The sequence below is a fragment of the Orycteropus afer genome, unplaced genomic scaffold (genome assembly GCF_000298275.1).
Source record: "Orycteropus afer afer isolate SDZICR_OR568_19922 unplaced genomic scaffold, OryAfe1.0 scaffold00031, whole genome shotgun sequence".
In the NCBI taxonomy this organism is placed as follows: Eukaryota; Metazoa; Chordata; class Mammalia; order Tubulidentata; family Orycteropodidae; genus Orycteropus; species Orycteropus afer.
In genome coordinates, this window is record NW_006921618.1 from 9,380,137 (window position 1) to 9,402,965 (window position 22,829).

The window sequence follows — 22,829 nt, forward strand, 5'->3', positions numbered from 1 at the left end:
TCAGTGAAATAAATTTAGTCTCTCCAAACTATTTTTAAATTGTAAGGTGTTTGTCTTAATCACTTAAAATACACCCTGAATATTTTAGTATTTCATAGTTAAGGCCTTTCCTGATGATATGCTATCAATCTGAAACTACTGAGTATGAAATACTTGTATGTTCCTACTAAGAATATTAGTTTAATATTAAAGTCTTATTTTCCTACAAGTCTGACATAATTGCCCACTTAAAGAATATGGGCATTCTCCCACACTTAATGCCCCACTACTGATTTTTTAAAAAATAGTAATAAAATAGGAAAAAAAAAAGTTCTTACCAACAATTCCACTGGTTATCGTCCCCAGCGAACCCCACCTAGCAAGTCGACATCATGACATGTCAGGTCAGGGCAGCCTCAACCACGCTTCCCTGATAGTCAGGTGATAAAAGGAAGGAGTTAAAACAGGAAAAGTACACTTGGAGATTTCTGGACAACATCTGAAAATGATTACAACCCAAAAACAAACCAAAACCAAAACCCAAAAGAACCTCCCCCAAAAAATCCCACAAAACCAAACCAGAGCTTCTGGTAACCTCTAAATAAAATATATATACATATGTATATATTTTTAAAGGAAATTAAAAAAAAAAAAAAAAGCTTTACTAGAAAGATTGACAGTAACTACTGCAAATTAATTATTATCCTTATTTATAATATTGATGAATACATTAAATATGCAATACATTTAAACAGTGTTTGCATTTCAAATAGAAAACCTAATTAACAAACTTCTAATGCAAAAGTAAACATGTCTGGTTAATGGATTTGTCATTCTGGATTCTCCAATAGTCATCCAATTCACTGGCTTATTCAGAACAATTCCACCTCCAAGTTAACAGAAGCTCCCATCCTTAGAAAAACATAAACACACTTATAAATCCAGTGCATGCTTTCTATAAGGCTTTTTTTTAAGCTGCTCACTTAATAGAGGACAACACTAACATTAACATTTCTTCCAAATACTCAGGTTGGCTTTAAGAATATGGATAGCTCAGTATAATAAAATGGTCTTTGAAAAAAAATCAAAAGGGCAAATTTTAAATATTAAGAAATCTAAGAACTAACAGCCTTATAGCAAGTATTTACTGGGTTTGATTTTACAAATAATACACAATAAAACAGGTATGATTATCCAAATGGGCAGGAGGCAAATGATGTGATGAGTTTCAAAGTACTATGCAGCTTTATGCTAGGCATGGAAGTTTATTTTCTTTCTCTTTTGGAATTTAAAATATGTAATTTATTTTGATGCATGCTAAGCTTTTTAAAAAGAAAAAGGGTTCACCTTTCTAAGTCAGATTTCAAAGTCAAATCAGAAAAAAGTTATCTACTACTAGCAGAAAGCATTGGGCTTTCTTATGCAGAATAACCCCAGTAACTAAGAATGCTAAAACCAATTATGCTGAATTCCTTTGTTTAAAAAAGTAACTACAAAACCGTAACTCATCTTCCATATCTTTTGTTCAACAAACGTGGACTTATTAGAAATCTGGCAACTTATTAGAACTTTTTTGCTTTTAAAAAATTAAAACACCTTCATATAATTACATACATTTAAGCAACTGCTATAAATGAGTGATCAAATAAAATTAGCATTCCATTATGGGAAGGGGTATATTTATGTCAATCTCAGAAGGGTACCTACGCAAATGACATCTTTGTCAATATAAAGCAAATACATTTCCCAACACACATTTTACTGTGGCAGGCTCTTAAATAAAACTAAATCAACTAGGTTGGGGAACAAAAAGGATGGAAAGGCAGGAGAGCAGAATACCTAATTTCTCAACTAATATGCACCTATTTAAAACAGAAACTAATGTAAATCTAAAACTGAGAAATCCCTCAACTGACATTTTTCAATCTTACACATTACACTGTTAGATTTATTTCTGTGAAAAGTTGAGCTCTGCATCTATTTTCTCTGAATGCTTTTACAACTTTTAAGACATCAAAGAGGAAGAGCTCCAAAGATTTCATGTTATAGAGTTGTATTTTCTGTTAAACAGCCACAAAAACTATAAAGCAGTATTGGAGAGATACTTCTCCAGATAAAATTTTTCATTAATGAGAGTCTCAAAGGAGGAGGTAGCCACTTTAAAACTCAAGTGACTAAAATATAGTTTACAATTAAATGAAACGATTTTGACATGGAACCCAAATTTTGTTTTTATGTTTTTGACAGGGATTATATTTTAAGATGTGCAGGGGGAAACACAGTAAGAAAAAACTTTTTCCAAATCACTTCTATTCCCATTTCTGATTTTCTTCATAACAACTCTACCTCACAAAACATTAACTTTTAAGAAATACAAACAACTCAAATTCCATTTATATACCCTTAGTTCTCTCCAAGGAAAATCAGGGTTTAAATCTAATTTAGATTTACAGTTATAGCTTCAAATTGTATTTTCAAAGTTTAAAAGCAGCATTTAATGAACGTTTGGTGTCTTTACTTGTATTCATGAACAAAATAATCCAAAAAAAAAAACTGGATCCAAGCCTTACTAAACACCCACGTTAATATGAAGCTACTACACAACAGACCGAATAATTTATCAGTTTCCAAAAACATAAAAAAGGAAGACTAATAAGGTCTGTTAAATGACTGTACTATGAAATGTGTATATTTTGAAAGAGAACTGAGAAACAGATTTTCATCAGCTATTAATTTACTTATTCAAAATCAAAAGAGAAGCCATGAAACCCAAAATAGGATCTAACCAAGCTCACAAAGAATTAAGTGGCTTTATGATTATGATGTATAATACTGCTGTCAAAAAAGACACCAAATAGGAACAAAACATAAAATAAAGGTGTGTCCATTTTAATTATTCTCCAAAGGCTTATTTTACCATTATAAAAATATTTTAGAACCAGCTAATAGTAAAATGGAAATCTGAGGAGCATGAAAGTGATCCAGACTTTCCTGTAAAGTTTAGATACTTTGTTCCTCTCATTCACATAAAAAAAGTCATTAAAATAAAACAGCTATGCAAAGGCTGAACAGGGAAGATGGCCTGGCCAACAAGAAATTTATCCACTAAGATTTTAAAAAAATAAAAATAAAAGTCATATCAACAAAAGCAGGAAGCATGACCACTAGGTACTTTTAAAGCCTCTCTTTTGAGTGTTTCCTCAAAGCAAATTTGTACAGCAACAGGAAATTATATTCCTAAACCAGTAACTGAAAATGTAGTTAAGATCATATATACTAAAACTGAAGTTAAGCCTGCAGTGCAATTGATGCCATAATACTAACACTTTCTCCTATTATATCCATTCACTTATCCAGCAAATAAGGACTTCAACCACAAATTGTTCTTTATAGAAAGAATGTGGGTTAAAATAAATTGCAGTCTGCTTCCCCAACCCCATTTTGCTTTAACAGATGCAAATTCTCCAATGCCTGCAAGAATGTTCAAAAGTCTTTGGTTTTTTTAAAATATAGAATAAAATTTCAAAATTAGAAGCAACTGTGACAGAACACCAATGAGTGACATTTGGAATAAATACTTGAATTTAGACTAATTCTCATCCTGATGTCCATAATACATGTTAGAATAGACATGAAATTTTGCATGAATTTGATCACTCACATAGGCAGTTATACTTTGAAAACAATATTCCTTGCAAGGATTACGAATAAAATAATATTTTAGGACACAATTGAATTTGAAATAGGTAATGTTTTGAATAGATTTTTGAGTTTTATTGAAATCTTACATGAACAAGAAATTGGAAATACAATCACATCAAAGAACAAATTGTCACGGCTTTGACGTTTAAGCCAAACAAATTTTGAAGGGCAGATTTCAAAAAGGTGTGAAGTTATAACAATTTAAAAACACAGTTAACCTACTTCTAGGAATGCAAAACATACAATCATAGGTTATTTTCAATACAAGAAAACTTAAATTTGTTTGCTTTAATTTCTTAAAACTACTGAGACAAAGCACTAGCTTGTATTTTTATTTACAGCATACTCCATACTCCTATGTAATCTATCCCAAATCCAAAAAAATGAAACTGTTCAAAAACAAAGGTTCTGCAAAATCATGATTTAACAGTGTGCCCAGCTTGTTTTGAAGCTAAAATTAAGCCTGAAACGATAAAAGCATTGTAACCCCCAGAATAAGGGAACTCTGCAAGCCCAATAATGTCCAAGAGCATTTATGAAAAGAGGAAAAGTAAAAAGACTTGAGTATATATACAATAGTGATTCTTCAGCCCAATACAAATGGCAGCAAACTGCTACTTAAAGATGAAACAGTTAAGCCAATTTTTTTTTTTTTTTTGAAGAATGTAGATCTAGAGCCAATCGTTATCTTGCCAATATCATTTTCAAGCCCTCACTTGTCTATTTCCACTGTTGCCCATAAGTATCCTGATAAAATTCCTGGTTGTCATTATTGTAACCATAGTTACCAGAGTAGTCACCACCTTGCTGAAGCGGCTGCTGAGCAATGGGTTGGGAACCCCAGTTCTGTTGGTTGTTGGTCTGACGACGCTTGGAATCAGGTTGGTTGTACCCATCTGCCTTTCTCTTGCCTCCTACATTGCCCCCACGATTCCCCCGAGCTCCACGGGAACCACGGCCTCTCTGCTGTTGTGCAGGACCCCCTCTGCCACCCCTAGAGCCTCTTGGTGGTCCCAAAGGTGCCCCCCTCTGTGAATAGCCAGCTCTACCTCTTGGAGGTGGTGCTCCCCGCCCTCTTGGTGGTGGTGGAGCACCTCGCCCTCCCCTTCCTCCTCCTCTTCCTCTTACTGCATAGCCATCATCATAGCCGTAGTAGGGATCTTCATAGCCTCCACGATAGTCGTGATAATCATAACCATAGTAATCATCATAGTAATCTTCATAGCCATAGTAATCTGGAGGGTAGCCATATCCACCTCTCCCCCCACCACGACCCCGACCTCTAATTGGAGGTGGCATGCGAGGAGGAGGGTGATAGTAATAATCTTCATACCTAGCAGTGGAGGGAAGGGAGAAAAGAAAGAAAAGATTAGTTTACTTCAAGGCTCTTCTGGATTTTGTTTTATCAGCCTGATCTCCAATATCAATTAATTTCTTGTTCAAAGATGTATCTTGAAATGTTGACTCACGCAGTGCTTCTGGAGGCCTGTCTAGCAGCTTGGCGCTCTTTCCTTTTCTTGTCTGGTGGCTTGGCTAAGACTATTTCAATTTCTTCCCCTTCTATTTCTTTGCCATTCATTTCATCCATGGCCTATAGAAAATTAGGAAAGCAAATTTATTTTATAAGAAATGATATACTTCATAAACATGTGTTGTTTACAGACATATACTCAATTTATTCAATAGTTATTTTAATTTACAAAAGATGAATTTAGTCAGAAAGTAAAACAAAAACTACTTGTTACTTGAGATCTTCCATTAAGAACAAAATTGATGTTCTACTATTATACTTTGAAAGGTAAGAGAGCTGTCTACTGAGGCTCCCAAATCCAAAGAACTAACTCCTTAAAGTTTAGCTACATACTAAAAAGCAAGTCTACACATCAGTGATTAATTTCAATTTAAACACCAAGAAGCAAAATGCCCAAATTTCTACCTTAACAGCTGCTCCTCTGTCTTCAAAATGAACAAATGCATAATCTTTTAACTTCTTTACTCTTTCAAGTTTTCCAAATTCAGAAAATGACTTCTCCAATATTTCTTCTGTAACAGTAGTAGCCAAGTTTCTCACAAATAAGACTTTTACCTAATAGTAATAAACACACAAAATTGGTATTGGCTATTTAATTTTAGCTGAAGTCTTAAAAGTATTTTTTTCTTATCTACATAAGTTTTTCGGCTCTAAAATATTAAATGCTATAAGTGCTCTCACAGACGTGAAAAGCTGCCAAGAACTATGTAACCATTTGGAAAAAGATAAAAGCCAGATTCCTATCTCACATTATACATTAAACCCCAAACAGATTTCTTTTATTTTTAAATTAATGGTTGTTGTTGTTGTTGTTCTGTGCTGTTGAGTCAGACCAGACTCATAGCGACCCCTCCTTGGGTTTCCGAGGCAGTATCACTACGGAAGTAGATTGCCCCATCTTCCTTCCGAGAAATTAATGGTAAAAAGGTGAAAAGAGAGAGAAAAAAATGAAAGTATTAGAAGGGTGATTCCTTTATATAACCTTTCCTTTATATAGAAGGCTTTGTGATTTAAAATCCAGAAACCGTAAGAGTGATAAATTCAACTACTAAAAACAAGTGACTTCTACATGGCAAAAATGGCATAATCAAAGTCAAATGACAAATATGAAAAATTTATTTGTGACTTAAATCATATACAAAGCACTAATCACTCTTTATCTAGAGCTCCAGAAAACAAGACAAAAGCTTAATAACTGAGTAGCAAAACAGACAAAACTCATGAATACATGGCTCATTAAAAAAACGGCCCTTAAACATATTAAAAGCTCAAACCCATGCACAAAAAAATGCAAACTTATTGGCACTGATCTATCATTTGTTATCAGATTGATAAAATACAAAAGTATTTTGTCAAGGATAGGGAAAATAGGCCTCTTGTATTTTGGCTAGTAGGAGTACAAAATGGTATTACCTCCTATAGAGGGAAATCTGACAATATCTTAATTATAGATGTATTTATGCTCTGGTCCACAATTCTACCCATGAAGATCTATCCTAAGGCTGTATTTACACTTTTACCAACTGACATAGTACAAGATTATTCATTATAGCACTATAATAACAAGACTAGAAATAATTTACTGTCCAGATGGTTAAATATATTATGGTACATCCACAGAGTGGAATATTATACAACCATTAAAAACAACAACAAAAAAAGATCTCCGAGTTGACCATCTCCCAAGATGTACTGCTGAAAAGAAATATTTTCCCTCCCATTTTTACAACTCCAAAATAGTAATACAACTTAGTTAACTGATAAGCAAGCATTGTGTCATAGTTTAATAGGCAGCATCTTATTTCTTAATGATATATATATATATGAAATAACGATGCATTTCCTTACAAATGTTACGATAGGACGGTAAACAAAGGAAATACAGATCAGTGAATAAATTATGCTACCAGCAACCATTTGTGTAAGAAGTAGAAAAAACAGTAATATATACTTATGTTTGCTAGTATTTGCCTAAGGAAGCACTAAAAAGATAAATGGATGCCTATAGAGAGAACAGTAGATAGGAACAGAGGTAGAAATATGAGTTTTGTCTGTATCTTTCTGTACCACTTTGATTTTTTTAACTAGGGGACATAATTCAATAAAAATTTTGACACATCCACTGAGTACATGGTTGCCTCAGATAAGGGATATATGAGTAAGCAGGAGCTGGGGAAAAAGATACTAATTCAAAGGAAAGAAAACTAACATTTTCACCTTTACCTTCTACTGCCTTTATTTCCCTCGATGTTATATTAAGCCCAGTCTCTACATTAGAAAAACCCCATTTGTTAATTACTTGTTCATTTTCCCCAATAACTCCATACAGACTTTTTATTCTCTGTAATGAAACCGTAACAATCACATTGAAATTGCATTTAAAATGTTCAACAGGAAAAAAGGTTCCTAACTTAAGAAAGATACATTTAGGCTGTTTGGTTTAGGTTGATTATAAAACTGACCCAACTTGGCAAAGAATCTTCCATGAATTGAAATACTGATAGAGTAAGTGACAAAGCTTTACACTAATGGGTAAACTACTTTTTTTAAAATCAGAAAACAACATAGGAGTAAATATTATTTGATTCCAAGTTTGTAGAAGCCTCCTTTCATTCTGAAAACTTGTTTTTGGTCCAGAAGAATGGTTACTGGAAGAAAATCTGGAGGTTTTCTAACCCTAAAAAAAAAAGGATTTAGGATGAACTTTATAACTTCAATCTGAAAGGTTAACAGAGGAATATGAGAAGTGATTGATAAGCAAATTACTCAACTCTGTATTTTCTAGCAATTTTATGTTTAGTTTCTCTCTCATAATGCTATTTTGATGTTTTAACAGAAAAAGCAATACAGGTTATGCTCAGTTTGTACACACAGAATTAAGTTTAGGGGGATTTTGCCAACCTTTATAAAATATCAGATGACTTGCAAGATCAGTAGTTTGCTCCAAATCACAACTAGAATTAAGTTCTACCAAAAAATGTAGCAAAATTTAAAAAATGAGCATACTGAGAGTCTCAGTCCCTTGCTTAGACACCCATCAACTCAAGGAACGTAAGGAAAAGATACTGAGCATCATTTGAGAGCCTCTCTGGTTTCTTCTTCTTGGTTTCTTCTCTGCTTAACCCAAAGATCTCTTTGCCTATAAAACCTTTACCATACTAGTATAAACTGAGGCTTTCCTCTAAATTAGTTAGGGTATAGACTTGCCAACTTAGAACCTATAAGAAAAAGCTTGAGGAAAAGACTTCTCAGTCAAGAAGAATCTAACCATTAAATCATAGCCATCTTCACAGTTGTTGTCTCCCTAGGAATGACTGACACACACAATAAAATACTCAAAAACTCACTAACAGAAGCAGAAATATAATTCTGGTCTGTACCTTCAACTGCAAGAGTCACTGAAAAAACTAAAACAACAGTTGCCATCAAGACGATTCCAACTCATGGCAGAGTCACTCAAGAGAAGGGTTAAGAACCAAGACTCAAGGCACCACCATATACTAGGCAGATATTCTAGCAATGGAAGTACAGGATTCAGGAGAATATTGAAGGCCCCCTACATGACTTCCCTTGACTATTTTGTCACTAACAAATAACAACCATGGCAAACTTTTGCCTTTCTTCATGACAAATACTCTTAGTACTTGTAAGGAATTTGACCATCATAAAAAAAAAAAAAAAAAAGTCTATATTTTAACAAATTAAAAATTTTTAAAAAAAGAAATACCTGGAAAGAATTCAGAGGTAGAAAGGAGAGTGTTAAAAGACAAAGTTTCTACACACAGAATAAAGTTGTAGGGAATCTCTTCTTCCACGGTCAATGAGGATTACAATTCAAAATTTCAAAAACATTAGTGTTCTCTCTATTCAGGAAGACCTTGTCTTTTATACCTCTGTACCTCTCATAGCAGGCAGCACTAAATAAATATTCATGTGTACTGAAATACGTATGTAATTGAAGAGATTTCATTTCAGTTCCTTTTACACGTTTAATCTATAGGAAAAGGGATGGTTAACAAATATTCCTCGATACTAAAGCAGACTGTAAACTTTAGTGCTAAAGCAGCTCCTTGCCCAAACAGCAAAGGTCTAGAACTGTAATTTGTATTCATCCTAATGCAGAAAATAAGAGCTTCATTTTTTAGTGCAGAATTGAAATAATTACCCTACCCACACCCCCAAGCAATTCTATTTACCTTAGCCATGACTTCTGGATCTGGTTCTTCCACAGGGTCAGCCCATTCAACTGTAACTACATTTCCCCATACTTTTACTTTTCCACTCATCAGCCGGCGTCTGGCTTGTGCTGCTGACTTGTGATCCTCATATTCAAGGAAGCAGAAACCCCGATTCTTCTTTTTGTCATCGGGTTGATGATAGAGAATAACGTCCACCAAACCCTCTGTTAAACCAACAGCCAGATATATAAGCCAAAAGCATCCACCACACATCTAGAGATTTAGGCAGACATAAATCCACTTGCTGAAGAATAAAAAAAATACTGAAGAAGCTGTGAAATAATTCACTAATTACCTAGTAGACAATTAGATCAGCATTATTAGACATGGGTTTGGGACAATATTTTATGTCTCCTTATAATTTTAGGGGTCCTGAAGGTACAGTCATATATACAAAAGAAGATACAACTACTATATTCTGACATGAATGATTGAAAGAATTTTAACAAGACCTTATAATTTACGAAAACACTATCAAGGACCTTAAAGACCAAATTATTAATAAGAATCTAAAAGAACAAACATTCAACAAAATCCTGGATTTTGGATCTGACTTAAAAGCTGCTATTTTTGGTATGTTAACAGTGGTTGGATAGTTTGGAGAAAACAGTGAAAATGGATGTACAACTTGAAGAATGTAATCAATGTCACTGAAGCATACAAGTACAAACTGATGAAATGTTGTACGGTTGTCATATATGTATTACAATTTTAAAAAAAGAAAAAATTCAAATCTGCCTTGGAAGAAGTAGAGCCAGAATGCTTCTTAGAAGCAAGGATGATGAGACTTTGATTCATATACTCTAGACATGTTATCAGGAGGGATCAGTTGTTGGAGAAGGACATCATGCTTAGTAAAGCAGAGGGTCATGGAAAAAGAGGAAGACCTCAATTAGATGGACTGACACAATGGCCAATTATGGGCTCAAACATAGCAAGGATTGTGAGGATGGCACATGACTGGGCAGTATGTCATTCTGGTGTACAGAGGGTCACTGTGAGTCAGAATTGACTCGATGGCACCTAACAAAAGGTTACAACTTGGGATCTGAGCCAACCTGGAAATAATAATAAAAGCTTTTACCAAGAGTGAAACTGATCGCCAAATACTGTAGTGTCTCTGATCTTGGTTCTGTGCCCTCTTCTTCCATATACGTTCTTCCTAGGTAAGATCACTTGGTCCCTATTTTAAAATACAACCTACAGTCTTGTAACAAGGAGTTCTAGTGGCACAATGGCTAAAGATCTGGCTGCTAACCAAAAGGTCAGAGGTTTGAATCCACTAGCCACTCCATGGGATAAAGATGAGACAGTCTGCTTCTTTGTTATAAAGATTTATGTCCTTGGAAACCCTATGGGGCAGTTCTACTCTGTCCTATTGGGTCACCATGAGTCAGAATCGACTCGATAGCGGTGGGTTTTGTTTTGGGTTTATACTCTTAACTGTACCACCACCCCAAAATTCTATCTTCCCTTGACTTCCCTAATAAATAGTACCATTCACCCAGAAATTGAGTCTTTATGTTCTTCCTTTATCTCCCCTATCATATTCCAAACCCATCTACTTTTCATTTCCACTGTTAACCAGTCCAATCATACCTGATCTAGTATGACAGCCTCAACTAAAATATGAGCTTCTGCTATTGACCTCCTCACCATGCCATTATCCATGTAGTAGTAGGAATATTCTGTAAACATGAATCAGATGTTATTCCTTGCTTAAGAACTCCAAATATCTTTCCATTATACTTAGAATAAAATCCAAATTCCTTACAATGTCTATAAAAGGTTTACCCTTCTTTTAAAACCTCATCTCATAAAATTCTACCCCTAATTATACCTTTTAACAATAGTGGCCTTCTTTTAGTTAATTTAATACACTGAGCTCCTTGTCTCAGAGCCTCGGCATATGCTGCTCTCTTATAATGTACTTCTCTTTGTTCTTTGAATAGTTTTGGACCTTCCTCATTCTTCAAATTTTGGATTAAATATCCCTTCTCAGAAAAACTTCCCATGACCATCATATGTAAAACTGGGTTAGTAGCTATTCTAAATAGTCTGTATTTCCCCCTCAAAGTGCTTATCATAACCTTTAAATATTTACTTTTGGAGGGCTCTTTCCCCAAAAGGTAGGCACTATAAGGGAAAGGAACACATCTTATTCACCACTGTATCCTAGCACATAGGACAAGTCTAATGTTTAATAGGCACTTGAGTAAACAGCTCCTGAAGAAATGAATGGATATGATACCAAAGGGAGATGGTGAATAATAAAAAGTGATGAGGTCAAAGAACTGTGTCAGTTGGGGTATATATGTGACTAATACAACTATGATGGGGAGTAGCAGATTCAGATGTGGGGAAGCTCAAGTAAAGAACTGAGATGGGGGATGGGAGACACTGCAAAAAAAAAATAGTAATATAATTTTTAAAAAATAAATAACTGAGATGAGGTGGTCACAGAACTAGATGACAAAGGTATTGGATGGTTCATACATGTAGACGTTAAAGGCAGTAAGAATAAGTCAATTTTAAGTAGAAAAGAAAGCCTGTGACCCAGAAGTAATCTGCAATTGAGAAAGTAAAGCCAGAAAGCAACAGATGATTTATAAATGAATGTATATAGAGTTATGATATAAAATGTACTTCTCAATTGACTGCATAGGTTTGGAATGAAAAATCTGGTCTATACAAGGTAACAGGAAGGGAGGATAAGAAACCTCATACCCTTTGGGTCTAAAGTACATTGAGCAGACATCACAATCAACTGGCACAACAAAGTATATAAAAGCCTTGCTCTGCATCCTACATTGGTGAATACCAACTGGGGTCTTAAAAGCTTTCAAGCAACCATCTAACATGAAGCTAATGGTCTCTCAGTGTTGAAGTGAATAAGAACGCAAAACAAAGGCGGGGGGCATTTGGAAGCATCAGCCATAAGACATTATGGCCCTCGAGACCAGGAAGAACTAGATGGTACCCGGCTACCAATGCCAACCACTCAGAAAAGGATCAAATCTGGAGATACTGGCTAGAGAGGAAGGGAAAATGTGGAAAAAATCCAAAAACTCAATAATGACCAGAATTACTGGTCAGATGAAATCTGCTGAGACCCCCAATACTATGGCCCTGGAATACATTCTGTGCCTGGAATAAAACATACCCCCAGGGGCTGGCTCTCAGCCCAATAGTTAACAAGATGTACACGCAGACCACTCAACCCAGGATGACGCACCCACATACTCTATGGTAATACATCCCTTAGACCATGGGACACCAGAGGACCAACATTCAAATTGAGGAAATGCAGGACAAAAAGGAGTGCATAAATATGAGGGGCACAGGGGGAGGGTTACAGAGTAGGGAGGGGAGGAGACTGATTAGGGTTGGACACGGTAAATGGGGAGTGAAACTAAATGTACACGTGACATTGAATGTAAAACAAGCTCTCAAAATAAAAAAAATAAAATAATAAAGTACAGAGTGTTCAGGAGTGGGGAGGTAGTGGAGCCTTCACTTGAGGGCTACAGACGAAGACTCTGACAAAAGTCAGGGTTCAATACAGGTAAAGAAGTAAAGGGTATATTCCAAAAAACTGAGGGTATGAGGGAACTTGCTCAGTCCAAACCACTAAAAAGAGAAAGACAGGCAACCTAGACAGTGGAGATTTGAATTAGATTAATATAACACTCTCCCTTTTTTGCACTTAGAAATAGTACAACAGATTCCCCAAAACTAATTTATAAATACAATTTTGTTTTACCTGTGACTTTACTGAACTCTTCCAGAATGTTTTCTTTAGTCTTATTCTTTGGAATTGATCCAACAAAAAGCCTGTTGTTTGCCACAGAAATGCACACTCCAAGGTGTTTCCCAGGGCGAATTTCATAGCTGTCACACTGCAAGGAAGAAAAAAACAAAGGCACCCACAACCACCCCAAACTCAGGACAACTGACCTTACATAAAAATTGAACAATTAAAGTCCCAGTACTTCCTGTTTCAAGAACTTGCCGAGTTCTCTCAAGCTTGCCATAACATAAATGTTTTATTTTTTAACTTCATTAATACGTCTCTCATTTTAAGTTTGGTCTTGTTAACCTTCACTGCTTTTCCATATATAAGAGACTCAGAGTTTATTCATTTATTTTTTTAAAGGATCTTATTTCATATTTCCATTTTATCTATCTGAACAATTTTTTTTCTAGAGAATTTCAGAAAAAGTAGACGAAACTGACCATTCAGCATTCTTGGGAATGAAACTAGCAGGTATGGATAGGCAAAATAACATTATCTAAAGAACAACAACTACATTTAATCAACGGAAATTTACAAGACTTTCACATTCTATACAAAAATAGAGTTCTAAATATATAAAGTTTTACGTTGCATATCAAACATAGTACTTTTACGGTTATATGAAATGACAGAAATAAAAAAGGTTTTATTTAAGTAACTGTATGATGGTTTCCTTAATAATAGCTTCTTATGCTTTCACATTACTATTAGTTTACTAAAAGATTTATGATTTAAATAAATAAATAAATAAAATCCACAGACTGTCAGAAAAGCTTTAAAAACATTTCAATATTAAATAAACAAGTGAAAGAAAAAGTCTGTAATAAAAAACTCAAATCTGGGTAAAGCCAGGAATGGAGCTAATTTATAGGCCACTAATGAAACTAGAAGCCTTAATGAAAAAGGTTACCCATTGTAGAATTAGTACTAGACTAAGTAAGGCCCTGAGATGTCTCTCAAAGAGTATGCAAAAAAAACAATGGTACTGTTATTTTAAGTTACTGAGCTAGCTGTATCCTAGTGTAACAGAAGCGAAGATATACTTAAATTTGCAAAACTGTTATTACTACTACTCTGAATTGAGCACAAAAGGCAAAAGGCCCTACAAAAAGGAAATTACTAGAATATTGGTTGTAAAATAGTAGAAAAAGAGAGAAAGGATAAGACATAGAGAACTCAAGGGCCTGGAATGAAAAAGATAGAAAAAAACAAGAGTACACTTAGAAAATGAATTATATTGTTAGGCTGAGACAAAAATAAAACAAAAGCCCCCTCCCCCCCCCAGCAAAAAGATAAATGAATAAAATTCACAACCATTTCCTGAACTGTGTCTAAAGTCATTGTCACTAACTGGGCATTACCCAGAACTCATTCCAGCCTTCATTAGTTAAAAATTTACAACTTTCTTGTGTAAAACCAAAACAAAACTGCAGAAGCCAAATATTCAAATGAAATGTTTGGTACTAATCAATCTAATGGATTGCTTGTTAGAATTATAAGAGACTTTCTATATTATACATATTTTTGGGTTATTTTTCACTTCTTTTTTACACTTAATCATAATCAGAAAACAATAAAGCAAAGAGCTAATACCAACTTAGTCGATATAAAAACATTAAAAGCAAAAAGTAAAGAAAAAGCAGCATCATTAGCTTAAAATATTTTTGTATTTAGGTTTATTTCCTCAAATGACGACTAGACAGGAGATATTTATCACATACCAGTTTAACAGCTTCCTGTGCAGCTTCCTTTCCACAGAAGGTGATAAAGGCATACCCTCTGTTCTGACCAGACAGTGGATCCATCATAAGACGTAGATCCCAAATGGGACCAGCCTTCTCAAAAAGGGGCACCAACTCATCCTCATATAAATCTCTTGGTATCTTACCTACAAAAACCTGAAATAAAACCTCTTTATTAGAATCTCAACTTACCCATTTGATTTTAGAGCCATAAATTTTAACTGCCTCTTTTGTTGGCTTGATAAGAGTGGGAAAGAGACAGAAAAGATGGTTAAGTATGTCTCAAGAATGGGGCCAATTTGATTAGCTAGCTAAATCTTACAGTTGATTTAGGGAGCTAACCTTAATTTTTATTATAACAACCTTAGGGCCACCAATACAGAACATTATTCTATCCCCAAAATAATTGAGTGTCCAAATATACTAACAACTTTAAATTTTGAATTGTTATACATGTGCCTTTTTCTCCTAAAAACAGAATAAAGGCCATGTGCCTTCACGGAAGCAGGATGTCTGCATTTTCATGAAAACAATAACTGAATGAAAGATTGACAAAGACCTCCCAAGTTTTCTCCTCAAATCCAAAATCTTTACTACTTAATCAGCAACCTCAATAATTTTCAGACTATTGCATCAATCTATTCCTCTCTTTAAGGATATTAAATTTTAAGATATTACAAAAATTCTTCCCATCTAAAGAATTTGAGCTTTAACTTTATAAAACTCTGTAAGTAAAATTAAATTATAGACGAATTACTCAATCAGAAAATCACAGTAAATTTAATATCAGACTACAACAATTTTCTTCACACTTCCACAATGTCAGCAACATTAAAAACATTTTTTTATGTAAAAACAATTGCAATCCATGACAAATGAATTTTCTATTGAAACTCACCTACGTAAACATTTCACATTCTGAAAAATAGCCTTAATCTTAACTAATTAAATAAGTAGTAACAATCTAAAAGATGACAAAATGATCACTGGATACTAACTTTCTGAAGTCTTTTTTATGAACAGCTATACTATATTGAGACTATGTTTTCCGAAATAACCCAGAGGTTTAAGGTGGCATAACCCAGGAGTTCTGGTGGCATAGTGCCTAAGGCACTTGACTGCTAACCAGAAGACTGGCAGTTCAAAACCACCAGCCACTCCTTGGAAGGAAGACTGGGCAATCTACCTCTACAGGGATACCACCTCTGAACCCAAGGAGGGGTCACTATGAGACACAATCGACTTTGACGGCAGTGAGGTTTTTCCCCCCAGTAAATGTCCAGCATGACTTTCACACAATAGTTATTTCCATTCTTTTCTATTTCCTTAAAGTCTCCGATTCTCATTCACTGATTTCCTCATATATTTTTTTCTCAGCCTTAAAAACCTCTTTCCATGTCTACTCTCACTTCTCCCATACCTCAAGAGAAAGAGATTTATCTTGTTTTCCAATGATAAATCCTTAACACTAATAAATAAGTCCATCTCTTCTCACTGCCTCCTGGAAATAATTATAAACCTTTATTCCTTCAACTCTCCTATTTTGCTTTATTCAGCCTTTCTTTCCTATTGGTTTCTTCCAATCTTCAAATATGCCCAAACCTCACATAACAAAACAAAGCACAAACTAAAAATCTACCTTCACTTTATCCTATATTACAGATCTTTCTTTTCACTATTACATTTCGTGAACACATGGCCCATATCTATTCTATTTACTCAACAGCTATTATTTTCAATATATATACTACATGTTTAGTACCTTATTTTGGACATGTCATCAGGAAAAATCAATCACTAGAAAAGAGTATCATGCTTGCTTAAAGCAGAGGGTCAGTAAAAATGAAGGAAACCCTCCAGGAGATGGAATGACACACTAGCTGCAATAATGGGCTCAAACATACCAAAGACTGGGAGGATAGTATCGGACCAGGCAATGCTTCATTCTGTTTTAAGTTCACCATGAGTCAGAGCCAACTCAATGACAACAACAAATGGAAGCTACAGAGATGTATGTATAAATAATATACCTAAGGCATCATCCCAACTAGGGATACAAGACAATGTAATGTGTGTGTGATCTGAGTGATACCCTGCAGAATCATCTATCTCATGAAAACACACTCTAAAAAGGACTTGGTATCTTAAGCTCTTTTACTCCCTAAAATCAACTTCTTTCTCAAACTCCATTCAATTGGGTTCAGATGTCACTAATGGATTTGTAATTATCAAATTCAAGTTCTTTTTCCCTCTCAGTTCTCATCCTCCTTTGCCATCTGTACAAGCATTAATACCGGTATTGCTACCTTCTGGAAAATTCTCTTCCTTCAGTGTAGCTCAGAACACTTCACTAAGCCAGTACAACCTTTAATTACTTCTCTTATATGCTCTGAATGGTGCTTCTTTTATCTACCTATTAATCTAGGAATTTCCCAGAGTTATGGCTCTATGTCCTATTATTCACTCTATTCTCTTCACCTTTAATGATCACATCCATTCTTACAGCCTACAACTATATAGCCATCTCTCAAGATCTATATCCCAAGGTCTAATTCCCACTGTGTGGTGGTTATGTTTGTGTGTCAACTTGGCTAGGCCTGGCTGAGTGGTTGGACAGCTGGTGGCAGTTATTCCCCATGATGAGACTGGCAATCAACTCCATGGTGGAATCTACCACAAGCAGCTGAATAGCTGCTCTGGGTATGTGGTCTGCTTCTCGTATATAAGCAGCAGCTTTGGGAATGGTCTCTAGCATATGGCACACTTGGACCCTGCATGTAGCCATGTTGTTGTTCAGCAGCCTGCCATGCTCTACCAACCTTGGGACTCACAACCTTGGGCTTCTCAGCCTCAGCAGCCAGCAGCTGTCTGAGTGAAGAAAAGCCTCTAGCTCCAGTCGGCCAGGAGCAGGAAGCAGAGCTGGACCTCAAGGTTGAGGGGCTTTCACCCATCCCTTAGAGCCTGGCACTTTGAACTCGAACTTAAAGCCTCCAAAATGTAAGTGAATAAACTCCCTGCTTGTTAAGGCCATCCCATTTGTGGTATATTCTTGTCAGAGCAGCACTAGGTAACTAGAACACAATGCCTTTTTACACATCTTCTCTTGGTTGTCTAAAATCACGTAAGTCATATGATACCAATTTTTGTTTCTTGCATATGTACATATGTATACACAGAAAAGGATAGCTGTATCATCAAAATAATGTTTAGTGATTCATCAATGCATGGACAAATCACAAGTAATTCTAATTTTATTCTTTTTTAGTTGTATTTCTAAATATTCTATGATTGCAAAAGGGGCAAGGAGGCCACATGTTATGACCTCCTCTAATCCCACAAGAGGAAGACAGAATCACCATCAACAGCCCAAGGCCTATTCCTGCCAGGCCAGACATGCTGCCTCCCTCCAGCCCTTTCTCCAACCGTTCCTCCCAAAGCACCCACCACCTCTCTCCTAGGTTTGATAATTTGCTGCAGTGGCCACACAGAGCTCACAGATTATGGGGTTTATTAGGGAAGCACCACAGGCTACAATTCAAGTTCAGGAAAAAAATGCTCAGTCTCTCTCTCTCAGCCCACCGTCCCTCAGCCAACAGTCTCTCACAGTCTCTTTCCCAGGAGTGCTGGTCCCTCGGTGTCTCACTCAGCAATGCGTGTCTCTTGTGTCTCTTTCCAGCAGCGCATGTCTCAGGAGCGCATGTCTCTTCCAGCAGCACGTCTTCCTCAACCGTAAGTCAGAGAGAGATCTGCCTCCAGGAGGCCTCCTTTTGAGCCTGGCAGATGGGCCAAACTAGCCAATCACAGCATCAGAACTCTAAGCACCTGAGAGAGAGTGGGACCCTCCCAGAACATTGTTTTGTGCCCCTCCCAACAGAAATACTCCAGGTGGACAACTGTAGCAATCAGAAGCTCCTCAGTTGCTCATAGCAAATCCCACCTTGGAGTTTACAAAGACTTATGGGTAGAAAAGCCACACTAAGTAATTTACTACACTGCAATGATGAAGATATATTATTTGTGTAATAATCATGCTTTTTTCAAAAAGTCACAATGACTAAAACAATTCCTGTCAACTGGCTTCTCTAATTTTTTCCATTTCTCTTTGGAAGAACATAATTTCTGCTGCACCTACTTTGCAAGAAGACTAAAGAAATAATAGTCCCATAAACAGAAACAATCTTAGGTATTTTCAACCCCTCCCCCTCCATATCCAATTTACCTTAAGTACCAACTTGAAGTTGCTCCACTGCATACTGCCTAGCCCATACAGACAAACGGCTCTCTGCCTACTCACAGAACTTGTTCAAACCTTTCATGAGACTATTACATATACCTTAGACTCATGTGCAATGCACTCTTCTGTGTTCTAAAAATAAACAACACAGACAAGGAACAGGCCTTCATGAGGTTTATATGCTACTGATTCGAGGGGAAAAAAAGTCAGAAAATAAACAGATTATGGTTTCTGGAGGTGTTAAATGCTAGAAAGAAAATAAAAGCAAAGAAAGGGAGTATGATGGGGAGGGGTTGTATTTTAACTAGGAGGACCTCCCTGAGGAGGTTAAATATGACTTGAGACTTAAGAAAAATGAAGTAGAAATTAAAGGACACAGCATTATAAACTGAGGGAACAAATACAAAAGGCCATGAAATGGGAATACACTTGACATATCTGAGGAGCAACAAACGGGCCAGTGACTAGAATGGAAAGTCCACAGGAGACAACAGTGGAAAAGAGAGAGGGGCCAGATTGTTAGGTCATGGTTATGAGTTTGATTTTACTCCAATTGCTGTGGGAAGCCACTGGAGGGTTTTAAACAGACAAGTGAGACTAGGTATGATTTATGTTGTAAAAGGAACACTCTGGCACCTAAGTGAAGAATGGACTGTATGGGACAAAGAGAATGAACAGTCAAGTTAACAAGGCAATCTAGGAAAGATATAATGGTGGCTTGGTATAGGTGACAATATAAAAGGGGGGAAAGGTAAGAAATAATGAGTTTCAGGCTGCACTGCATTCAAATCTACTTTTTAGTTACCTTAAGCAAGTTTCCCAATGAGACTGAAATGCCTCATCTGGGAATATGAATACCAACAGCAAGAAGGTTCACTTTCCATGTGAAGAAAGAACTCTTATCTTATTCCTCATTTTATTCCCAGTATTGAACACAGTGCTTGGGACATAACAGCTGTTTATCTTTGAATGAATGTATGAATGAATGAGCACCTATCTTATACTGTTAATTTGTGCTCTAGATCCCATTCCTTCTCTCCTACTCAAGGATACCTGCTCCAGCAATAAACTCTACTGTCATAAATTTTCCCCTTTGTACTAACTAGGCCATTCTCCATGAGGTATATGTGTATGTTGTAACTTCTCCTCTCAAATTTAAATTAAAACAAAAACATACCTTTCTCCTACAACAACTTCCAGCTATTGCGCCATTTCTCTACCCTTTGTAGCAAAATTCCTCAAAAAAGCTATATATATACTTGCTTCAAATTCTTCTCTTCCCATTGCATCCAGAATCTTAAATCTAGCCTTCATCACCATCCTTGTTAGTCACTAAAAACATTTGTGATGTCATATCCAAAAGTTAACTCTCAGTCATCCTCTTATACTTGGAAAGTCTGACATAATTAACCAAACTCCTCTTTCTGTGAAAATTTTCTTGTTTACTTCTAGGACACCACAAGATTGGTTTTTCTCCTACCCCACTGGCTCCTTCTTTCCTATCTCCTTTGCTAGTTTCTCATCTCGCCAAACTCTAAATGATAAGGGTTGCAGGGCTCAGATATTTACTCTATCTACATGTAACTAAACATAATTTCCTTGGCAATCATATTCAAATTCATGGTTTTTTCTTGATGATCTGTTTGTTTGTGTGTTCATCTGGAGAGACTCTGTATGGCACAAAAGTCATAGCTCTTAAATATCATCTAGATACTGATGCCTCCCATATTTGTAATTTCCAGCCAGAACTCTTCCCCTGAATTCCAGGCTCATATAAGCAACTGCTTACTTGGATGCCTAAGCTCCACCTGGATGTCTAAGAGAGATATAGAACTCATAATGTGTCCAGAGCTGAACTACTGCTTTTCAACCAAGCTAACTTGTTCATCCCTACAGTTTTCTTTATTTCAGTAAATGGCAACACCATCCTCCTACCTATTCAGGTCAAAAACCTTGAAGTCATCTGTGACCCTCTTCTATTATAATCTCTCAGCAGATCTTGTTAGCTCTGTCTTCAAAACATCCAGAATCTGTCCACCTCTCACTAGCTTCAAGTCTACCAACGTGTATTATCAACCCTGTAAGCGAGCACTTGAACAACTATGGTGGCATAGTGGTTAAAGCATTCAGGTGCTAACCAAAAAGCTGGTGGCTCAAATCCACCAGCCGCTTTGCAGGAGAAGGTTGTGACAGTTTACTTCAATAAAGATTTACAGCCTTGGAAATCCTACGGGGACAGTTCTACTCTGTCCTAAAGGGTCACTGAGTCGGAATCAACTTGATGGCAGTGGGTTTGGTTGGGGTTTGGAAGTGAACACTCATCAACAGAGAACAGCACTAAAAGAAAGTTACTAATATAAGATGTACCAAGACAAAAAAATACACAAAAAGAATCAGTATTCATTTTGAAATGTGTTTTTAGGTACAGCTAATAAACTCTCTGGCCTACTGTGATGATAGTATTTTTTGAGTCTATTTGTATTTTAGTATTTTAAAACTGTTCTGGGAAGTAAGTTTTGTTTTATATTGTATCCATTAATACAATGCAATGATGCTAATAATGACACCTTTCACCATCCATATTTATTCCCTACCCACTACAGATAAAGAACAAGAACACAATGCATAATGAAAATATTACTTACATACTACTTAAATAACTTGTGTGTATATTTTTAGAACCAGACCAGATTGTCTCTTAAGCAAGCCTAAGGTAGAAAATTTGCATTTTTAGGAAAAGTAACTTAAAAGATTGATCAATCATCTCATAGAAAGAATTTTTAAGTGTAAGCTTCTGATACTTTTAAGTATTATTTGAATACTGACAGTCTAACTTACAGATTTTCCATAAGAAAATTTCATTTAAAAAAAAAAAAGAATATTTTGTTTTACTCTAGAAGAAACCTCAACAAATCTATGGAATAGCTCCCAATATTAGAATCATTGGAGTCCATGAAGAATAGGCCACGTATGAAAAATACTTGTTTATCTGAGAAACAAATGATGGCTTCATTTCACTGTCAATTTAACTTAAGACTTGAAAAAGAATTTAAGAAGGCTAAAAAGAAATAGTATTCAAAATCAAATTAATGAGCATCACTCCTTTTAAGTATTTAAGCTTATATTTAAGTAATTAAATAGAAATAAACATATTTTCCTTATATTAATTTGTTGTGCCCTGAGTCATTATGGCTTCATATAAGCTATTAAGAGTCAAGCATTCAGTCATGTGCGGGTAACCTCCTTCTCCTCCAGAATCAACATAATATAGTAAACACCCTCACAACTCTTTTTTTGCTTACGAAACATCAAGGCTTAGAAGAAAGCTCAGCTGCCGACTATCCATCCATTGACTCCTCTAACAGTAACAGAGGAAGCCCTCTTAGAAAGGAAGGGGATAGGGTTAATAGAAGTAACCACACTGCTCAACAGTCTCTTGGGTATTTACTTCCGTTCTTCCATTATCCAAACACTACTTCAACTTGCTATTTTGCAAATAGTTACATTTTTCATATTTGGTAATAACATATCTGACAAGGGACTTATCTCTAGAATTTATAGAACACTCCAACACCTCAATAACAAAAAGACAAACAATCCAATTAAA

General features: G+C 35.7%; 1 protein-coding gene across 1 annotated transcript in view; it reads right to left on the reverse strand.

Moving 5' to 3' along the window:
* Window positions 1-4,401: 4,401 nt before the first annotated feature.
* The window catches only part of HNRNPR (heterogeneous nuclear ribonucleoprotein R), a 36,821-nt gene continuing 18,393 nt past the window's right edge, over window positions 4,402-22,829 (reverse strand). The window contains exons 5-10 of the mRNA XM_007935697.2: window positions 14,968-15,144; window positions 13,214-13,349; window positions 9,409-9,614; window positions 5,618-5,767; window positions 5,151-5,272; window positions 4,402-5,014 (exon numbers count right to left, since the gene is read on the reverse strand). Coding sequence (XP_007933888.1) covers window positions 4,402-5,014; window positions 5,151-5,272; window positions 5,618-5,767; window positions 9,409-9,614; window positions 13,214-13,349; window positions 14,968-15,144 — 1,404 coding nt within the window. The remainder of the gene's footprint in view (window positions 5,015-5,150; window positions 5,273-5,617; window positions 5,768-9,408; window positions 9,615-13,213; window positions 13,350-14,967; window positions 15,145-22,829) is intronic.